General features: G+C 58.5%; 1 protein-coding gene across 1 annotated transcript; it reads right to left on the reverse strand.

The window, feature by feature from the left end:
* Positions 1-2722: 2722 nt before the first annotated feature.
* Positions 2723-8140, reverse strand: GFER (growth factor, augmenter of liver regeneration). Its single transcript, XM_075319447.1, has 3 exons — positions 7914-8140; positions 4216-4424; positions 2723-3881 (listed from the first exon to the last, which is right to left on the reverse strand). Exons 1-3 carry the CDS (start codon positions 8115-8117, stop codon positions 3719-3721), a joined length of 576 nt encoding a protein of 191 aa, XP_075175562.1. The 5' UTR covers positions 8118-8140; the 3' UTR covers positions 2723-3718.
* Between the last annotated feature and the right edge of the window lie 762 nt (positions 8141-8902).

Below are 8902 nucleotides of genomic sequence, written 5' to 3' on the forward strand. Positions count from 1 at the left end.
CAGAATCCTGATCTGCTACCTCCGCATCATCATCCAGAGAGTCCTCCTGCTGAGACCCTGAACAATGTGATGAAGTCGAGGGAACTTCCCAGCGACCCCGCTTAGGCGGCCTGGGACTGTGGTCCATGTCAGAGACCTCACCCTGGGACCCATGGTTCACCCCAGGAGCACTATGCAGCTCCAAATGCGGGGGGCCTGGGGTCAATGATTGAACAGTGCCCGGGGCCTGAGTTACCGGTCTGGACTGTAAGGCTTCTAGTATCCTAGCAGACCATTTATCCATAGTCTCAGACAGTTTGTCAGCAAATACTGCAAACTCCGTCCCTGTCACCTGGACAGTGGTAGCAGGTGGTTCCACCTGGGCCACCAGTAGCAGAGGCTCCGGCTGAGTAAGTGCCACAGGGGCCGAGCATTGCACACAATGAGGGTCAGTGGAACCTGCCGGTAGCATAGCTGCACATGAGGTACAGGTTGCAAAGTAAGCCTGTGCTTTGGCACCCTTGCTATTTGCGGACGACATGCTGTTGTCTCCTCTGAGTACAATCCAGGAGGGTATATAGCCAAAAATCAACAGTGCGACCGTACAATGTAGATGTATAGCCTATAAGCATATATATATATGTACACTACGGCACTCAGTGGGGCCAGCACCTCAGGTGCTGCTTACCGACCGCTCAAAGCGGTTGTGTGATCACCAGCTTCCCTGCCTGGGTCTCCCAGAGCTTTCTCTCCTCTCCAGCGTCAGAAGAGCCGACAGGAATGGCTGCCGGCGTTCTGTGGAGAGGAGGGGGCCGTGGGCGTGCCCTAGAAAGTGCGGGAATCTGGAGCCCCACTGAGCTGAATGAGGGGGGAGGAGGATACAGAGTATGCTCCAGCCCTCAGCGCTGACGTTCTGTGCAGCGTCCCGCCCTTCCCCTGACTGACAGGCCTGGGGGCGGGAATATGCGCTACTAGGCCGCAAAAGCCGGGGACTAAAGTTATAAGCGCGGCCGGCATATAAGCGCGGCCGGCGCGGTAGTCCCCGGCGCACTAACACACCCAGCAGTGCTGCAGTGTATATGGTACCAGCGCTCCATGCGCGGTCCCCACGGGGACACAGAGTACCTCACAGCGCGGCCTGCGCGGTAGTCCCCGGCGCACTAACACACCCAGCAGTGCTGCAGTGTATATGGCACCAGCGCTCCATGCGCGGTCCCCACGGGGACACAGAGTACCTCACAGTAGCAGGGCCTTGTCCCTGACGATACCCGGCTCCTGTCCAGCAGATTCCCCAGGGGCTGCGGAGGGAGCACGGCCTCAGTGCCTGGAGACCGAATAGGATCCCACTTCACCCAGAGCCCATTAAGGGATGGGGAAGGAAAACAGCATGTGGCTCCTGCCTATGTACCCGCAATGGGTACCTCAACCTTAACAGCACCGCCAACCAGAGTGGGGTGAGAAGGGAGCATGCTGGGGGCCCTATATGGGCCCTCTTTTCTTCCATCCGACATAGTCAGCAGCTGCTGCTGACTAAGATGTGGAGCTGTGCGTGGATGTCAGCCTCCTTCGCACAAAGCATAAAAACTGAGGAGCCCGTGATGCACGGGGGGTGTATAGGCAGAAGGGGAGGGGCTTTACACTTTTAAGTGTAATACTTTGTGTGGCCTCCGGAGGCAGAAGCTATACACCCAATTGTCTGGGACTCCCAATGGAGCGACAAAGAAGGATTGTTTTGGATGTGTGTGTTTATTTACTTTAACTTACAGGTTAATCATGGAAGGTATCTCAGGAAGACGCCTGCCATGATTAACCTAGAACTTATTGGCAGCTATGGGCTGTCATCATTAACTCCTTATTACCCCGTTTGCCACCGCACCAGGGCAATTCGAGATGAGCCAGGTAGAGTCCCGGGACTGTCGCATATAATGGATGCGGCAATTCCGGGCAGCTGCTGGCTGATATTGTTAGGGTGGGGGGCTCCCCATAACGTGGGGCTCCCCATCCTGAGAATACCAGCCTTCAGCAGTGTGGCTTTACCCTGGCTGGTATCAAAATTGGGGGGGACCGCACGTCGTCATTTTTTTTTTTTACTGCTTGATCTAGACACGCCCACCGGCGTCTGTGATTGGTTGCAGTGCTAAGCTGTCACTTAGCGTGGGGGCGTGTCTGACTGCAACCAATTATAGGTGCCGGTGGGCAGGGGAAGCAGGGAATACGAGATGGATTAATGAGCGGCTGGCACTTTCAAAAGAGGAGAAGCCGCCACAGTGTGAACGCCGTGCGGCGCCGCGCCGGTGATCGGGAATCGGTGAGTATGAGAGAGGGGGGGGGTGGGAGGGAGAGACCGACATGGACAGAGAGAGAGAGATTTTGTTACATTTTTGACAATCAAAACGCTGCGTTTCAAAAAGCAACGTGCGCACGGATTTTGCATGATTCTCATAGACTTTGCTGGGGAAGCAGAACACAATGCATTTTGTCAATGACACACTGCAGCTGTAAATGCAGTCAAAACGCAGAAAAAAAACGCAACGTGTGCACATGGACTAAAAGTGTTTTTACGTTATACAGTGCGGCCTGCACTCATATACAGCATACTGGAAAGCTGTACATAAGGGCTCACTGGTGGTGGCCGCAACACAAAAGGGAAAAACCTGGTGACAGGTTCCCTTTAAAATAGCTCTTCCATATCGGTGGGGTCCAGACGTTGGCGACTCCTGAAATACCAGAAGCAGGCACAGAGCCTACAGTGTGTAGTGGTCATTCTCAGGTACTGCAGATCATATCCCATTGAAGTGAACAGTACCTAAAAATGGCCACTATAGAGCACAGCCGGCAGCAGCGGGAGCTTAGAACAGCCAATGGGTTGGGTGGGATCAGTTGTCAGACCCTCCATCAATCAGATACGGATATTGATCACCCATCCATGTTTAAACCCTTTAAATGGAATTTTGGAAAAAATACGTCATCTTCCCAGACAGGATAACGATTGGGTGAGGGGTAGTCTTCCAATTCTTGGCAGTGGGGGGGGGGGGGAACTTGTTACCCTTAAATAAAAGTCCTACCTGAACTTTTGCTGCTTTATTAAAACGAAATTACACCTGAAATAGTCGCGGGATCAGAAGTTAGATGATTTTAGAAACGTGACCGACGGCGCAGCTTAGCGCAAAGTATCGGGACAACTAGAGAAAGCAGAATCGCAGGACCCCGTCACAGAGGCCCCCCAGCCCGAGACCTCCAAACCAGAGCTCGTTGATCCCCCCCAACCCCCTATCTGCGTCTCTTTCAATTATTACACCCGTCACGATATCCGCTTACTAATCCGAGGCGCCCAGGATCCCGGCAGACAGGAGGCGGCTCGCAGGGCTCTGATCCGGTGGCCAATAGACCATGATCCTGAGAATCTTTTTGCTCGACCCAAATGGTACATTTTAGTAATGGCGCGAGTCCTATGGAGCAGAAATCCTCGCACTCTCCGCTGTTGGCAATAGAAGAGACTAGTATCGGTCTTGGACTGCCGGCCGCCTGTTAAAGGGGCGTTCCAACCTTACACAATTACCGCGAATGATGGACAGTTGTGGACTACTGGGACCCGCATTCATCCGCATCTCGTAGCCCTGGGAATAAGTTGTCCGTCACACATGGCACCCGGATCCATCAGACATTTATGGCAGATCCTGAATCCCGTACGACCCGTAAGAAAAGCAATAGCGAAAAGTAACCATGTGTGAAACGCGCGTCAGTCACAGGAGCCGTCCCGCCAGCCGTCTCGCCATCGCTCGTCCACCTTGGAGCAGTCGAATTCAGCCTTTCCCAACTTCCTATTGACGTCATTGTGAATCCGGCACATCCACTGGGACAGGTTGTGTCTGGTACTGGTGTCCGGCTGTGCACTGGAGAGCCTGAAAGCACAGAAGAACAGAGGCTGCAAATATGGAGGAGGTCCAAAGGGCAAGAAATGGAGCAACCGACCACGGCAAGGCACCAACGAGGACAACATGGCAGCTACAAACAGCGCCACAACGCTCCACTGGTCATGTCTGGCATTGCAGCTCATATCCATTGACGTGAATTAGGTTGATCTGCAATACCACACACAACCTGTACACAGGGGTGGCGCTGTGTTTTGGGGGGTAAAAAGCAGCTGTGTTTTCTTATGTTGTGCAGCCCCTCCCCTTATTAACCAGACGACCTGCTATTAAATATCTGATAATTTTAGGGGGGAGCAGCACGCACCTCCCTCTCAGGTCCTCCGCACACTCATCGCAGGGGTAGAACTTTGAGAAGAGATTAATGAAGCTGTTCATTTCCTGTTGTTGTGTGTTGGAGGGGTGGTCCGGGTAATACGCCGCCATTGTGTGCAGGAAGGACCAGGTACTGCGGCCGAGCTCTTCTCGATCCAGCGGACACTCAGCAGGGCGCTCCTTATCCTCTATATCATCCTCCTGAGAAGAAAAAAGGAAAGTCCACAGGTCAGTGATCACCCGGCCCCCAGGACACCACTGACTCACGTATGTGCTCCCCTCATCGGCTTCTGCTGTCATTATACAGCTACCCCTGTCAAAAAACGGCACCCAGGGCAGAGTTGTTCCCCGCTGGCCCGCTGGACTCTGCTCCGGGAAGCAGTCGCCCACCCCCTATCTCCAACAGGATCCGTTTCCCGGACGCAGTCGTCCCCCCCCCCCCCCCGCAGCCCCGACAGGACATGACTCCAGGAAACAGTCGTCCACCCCCCAGCCCCGGGAAACAATCATCCAACCCCGGGAAACAGTCGTCCACCCCCCAGCCCCAACGGACCCGACTCCAGGAAGCAGTCGTCCACCCTCCATGTCTAACAGGACCCTGATTCAGTAGGCATCGTCAACCCCCCCCAGCCCCAACTGCACCCGGATTCAGGGCACAGTTATCAATCCTTCAGCCCCGAAACGACTCTGCTCCAGGACGCAGTCATCCACCACCCGGCTTCGGCAGGACTAAGCTCCGGGATGCAGTTGTCCACCCCTCAGGCCTGACAAGACTCGTCTCCAGAACGCAGTCATCCACTACCCAGCCCCGACAGGATCCGGATTTGGGACGCAGTTGTCCACCCCCCAAGCTCAACAGGACTGGCTCTGAGATACAGTTGTCCATTCCACAGCCCTGACAGGACCTGGCTTCAGAATGCGGTCATTCACCCCCAAGAGTAGCCTTCTTTGGGAAGCAGTCATCCACCACCCAGCCTCGAGGGACCCGGCTCCGGGACATAGTCGTCCACCCCCCAGCCACGACAGGACCTGGGTCCGGGAAGTAGTCGTCCACCCCCCAGCCCCGACAGGACCCAGCTCCAGGAAGCAGTCGTCCACCCCCCAGCCCCGACAGGACCCAGCTCCAGGAAGCAGTCGTCCACCCCCCAGCCCCGACAGGACCCGACTGTGGGAAGCAGTCGTCCACCCCCCAGCCCCGACAGGACCAGACTGTGGGAAGCAGTCGTCCACCCCCCAGCCCCGACAGGACCCGACTGTGGGAAGCAGTCGTCCACCCCCCAGCCCCGACCAGACTGTGGGAAGCAGTCGTCCACCCCCCAGCCCCGACAGGACCCGACTGTGGGAAGCAGTCGTCCACCCCCCAGCCCCGACAGGACCCGACTGTGGGAAGCAGTCGTCCACCCCCCAGCCCCGACAGGACCAGACTGTGGGAAGCAGTCGTCCACCCCCCAGCCCCGACAGGACCAGACTGTGGGAAGCAGTCGTCCACCCCCCAGCCCCGACAGGACCCGACTGTGGGAAGCAGTCGTCCACCCCCCAGCCCCGACAGGACCAGACTGTGGGAAGCAGTCGTCCACCCCCCAGCCCCGACAGGACCCGACTGTGGGAAGCAGTCGTCCACCCCCCAGCCCCGACAGGACCCGACTGTGGGAAGCAGTCGTCCACCCCCCAGCCCCGACAGGACCCGACTGTGGGAAGCAGTCGTCCACCCCCCAGCCCCGACAGGACCCGACTGTGGGAAGCAGTCGTCCACCCCCCAGCCCCGACAGGACCCGACTGTGGGAAGCAGTCGTCCACCCCCCAGCCCCGACAGGACCAGACTGTGGGAAGCAGTCGTCCACCCCCCAGCCCCGACAGGACCAGACTGTGGGAAGCAGTCGTCCACCCCCCAGCCCCGACAGGACCAGACTGTGGGAAGCAGTCGTCCACCCCCCAGCCCCGACAGGACCAGACTGTGGGAAGCAGTCGTCCACCCCCCAGCCCCGACAGGACCCGACTGTGGGAAGCAGTCGTCCACCCCCCAGCCCCGACAGGACCCGACTGTGGGAAGCAGTCGTCCACCCCCCAGCCCCGACAGGACCCGACTGTGGGAAGCAGTCGTCCACCCCCCAGCCCCGACAGGACCCGACTGTGGGAAGCAGTCGTCCACCCCCCAGCCCCGACAGGACCCGACTGTGGGAAGCAGTCGTCCACCCCCCAGCCCCGACAGGACCCGACTGTGGGAAGCAGTCGTCCACCCCCCAGCCCCGACAGGACCCGACTGTGGGAAGCAGTCGTCCACCCCCCAGCCCCGACAGGACCAGACTGTGGGAAGCAGTCGTCCACCCCCCAGCCCCGACAGGACCCGACTGTGGGAAGCAGTCGTCCACCCCCCAGCCCCGACAGGACCCGACTGTGGGAAGCAGTCGTCCACCCCCCAGCCCCGACAGGACCCGACTGTGGGAAGCAGTCGTCCACCCCCCAGCCCCGACAGGACCCGACTGTGGGAAGCAGTCGTCCACCCCCCAGCCCCGACAGGACCCGACTGTGGGAAGCAGTCGTCCACCCCCCAGCCCCGACAGGACCCGACTGTGGGAAGCAGTCGTCCACCCCCCAGCCCCGACAGGACCAGACTGTGGGAAGCAGTCGTCCACCCCCCAGCCCCGACAGGACCAGACTGTGGGAAGCAGTCGTCCACCCCCCAGCCCCGACAGGACCAGACTGTGGGAAGCAGTCGTCCACCCCCCAGCCCCGACAGGACCAGACTGTGGGAAGCAGTCGTCCACCCCCCCAGCCCCGACAGGACCAGACTGTGGGAAGCAGTCGTCCACCCCCCAGCCCCGACAGGACCAGACTGTGGGAAGCAGTCGTCCACCCCCCAGCCCCGACAGGACCCGACTGTGGGAAGCAGTCGTCCACCCCCCAGCCCCGACAGGACCCGACTGTGGGAAGCAGTCGTCCACCCCCCAGCCCCGACAGGACCCGACTGTGGGAAGCAGTCGTCCACCCCCCAGCCCCGACAGGACCCGACTGTGGGAAGCAGTCGTCCACCCCCCAGCCCCGACAGGACCTGACTGTGGGAAGCAGTCGTCCACCCCCCAGCCCCGACAGGACCCGACTGTGGGAAGCAGTCGTCCACCCCCCAGCCCCGACAGGACCAGACTGTGGGAAGCAGTCGTCCACCCCCCAGCCCCGACAGGACCAGACTGTGGGAAGCAGTCGTCCACCCCCCAGCCCCGACAGGACCAGACTGTGGGAAGCAGTCGTCCACCCCCCAGCCCCGACAGGACCAGACTGTGGGAAGCAGTCGTCCACCCCCCAGCTCCGACAGGACCCGACTCTGGGAAGCAGTCGTCCACCCCCCAGCTCCGACAGGACCCGACTCTGGGAAGCAGTCGTCCACCCCCCAGCCCCGATTCAGGACGCATTGTCAAACCCCCCAGCCCCAACTGCACCCGGATGTGGGACACAGTCGTCAATCCTTTAGCCCCCAACCGGACCCGGCTCCAGGACGCAGTTGTCCACAGTACAGGACCGATAGTACCTGGATTGGGGACACAGTCATCCACCCCCCCAGCTCATCCTCTCCCTGGACACGTTTCCAATAGCAACCAGTCAGATGCCTACTTTCAGTCAGCTTAGTTGCCATGGTGACTGCTTCTCACAGGTGTGCAGTCACCTCTTACCCCGCGCCCGCGGGTCACCTCTCACCTGGGCGGCCGGGCTCAGCTTCCTCTGCGCCCTCATCCAGCTCCTGAAGTCCATACACGCCCTGCACGGCTTCTTGGCCTTTCCCTCCCCCTCCTCTCCGCCGCCATCCTGCTTTACCCCGGGGATAGCGAACGGGAAGCCGGCGAAAGGATTGGAAGGCTGCCGGTCACTGGGCGCCGCCATGCTGTCAGGAGAGCAGTGCATGCTGGGAGCTCACTGCGCGGCTGCGTCCATACTCTTACTAGAAGTGGTGAAATCGCTGGGGCTTGTAGTTCCTCGGATGTTGTCGCTTTTTGGTCAGCTCTCTTGAGTAGTATTGGGAAGAATTAGCTTAAAAATAATATTTAAACAAAAAAGCACCTGCAGTTTTATATAATGTCCAGCAGAGGGCGCGCAAGATTTATTCTGTAACCTCTGAGCAATAGCAGCAGATGTCCAGCAGAGGGCGCGCAAGATTTATTCTGTAACCTCTGAGCAATAGCAGCAGATGTCCAGCAGAGGGCGCGCAAGATTTATTCAATAACCTCTGAGCAATAGCAGCAGATGTCCAGCAGAGGGCGCGCAAGATTTATTATGGAACCTTGGAGCAATAGCAGCAGATGTCCAGCAGAGGGCGCGCAAGATTTATTCTGGTACTTTGGAGCAATAGCAGCAGATGTCCAGCAGAGGGCGCGCGAGATTTATTCTGTAACCTTGGAGCAATAGCAGCAGATGTCCAGCAGAGGGCGCGCAAGATTTATTCAATAACCTCTGAGCAATAGCAGCAGATGTCCAGCAGAGGGCGCGCGAGATTTATTATGGAACCTTGGAGCAATAGCAGCAGATGTCCAGCAGAGGGCGCGCAAGATTTATTCTGGTACCTTGGAGCAATAGCAGCAGATGACCAGCAGAGGGCGCGCAAGATTTATTCTGTAACCTCTGAGCAATAGCAGCAGATGTCCAGCAGAGGGCGCGCAAGATTTATTCTGGAACCTTGGTGCAATAGCAGC

This window comes from Anomaloglossus baeobatrachus, chromosome 7 (genome assembly GCF_048569485.1).
Source record: "Anomaloglossus baeobatrachus isolate aAnoBae1 chromosome 7, aAnoBae1.hap1, whole genome shotgun sequence".
NCBI lineage: Eukaryota > Metazoa > Chordata > Amphibia > Anura > Aromobatidae > Anomaloglossus > Anomaloglossus baeobatrachus.

Coding starts and splice junctions, on each gene's coding strand:
- GFER (XM_075319447.1), bottom strand. CDS start 8,117: ATGCACTGCTCTCCTGACAGCATGGCGGCGCCCAGTGACCGGCAGCCT. Junction 4,425..7,913: donor AGCTGAGCCCGGCCGCCCAG/GTGAGAGGTGAC, acceptor TTTTCTTCTCAG/GAGGATGATATAGAGGATAA. Junction 3,882..4,215: donor GCGGAGGACCTGAGAGGGAG/GTGCGTGCTGCT, acceptor CTGTGCTTTCAG/GCTCTCCAGTGCACAGCCGG.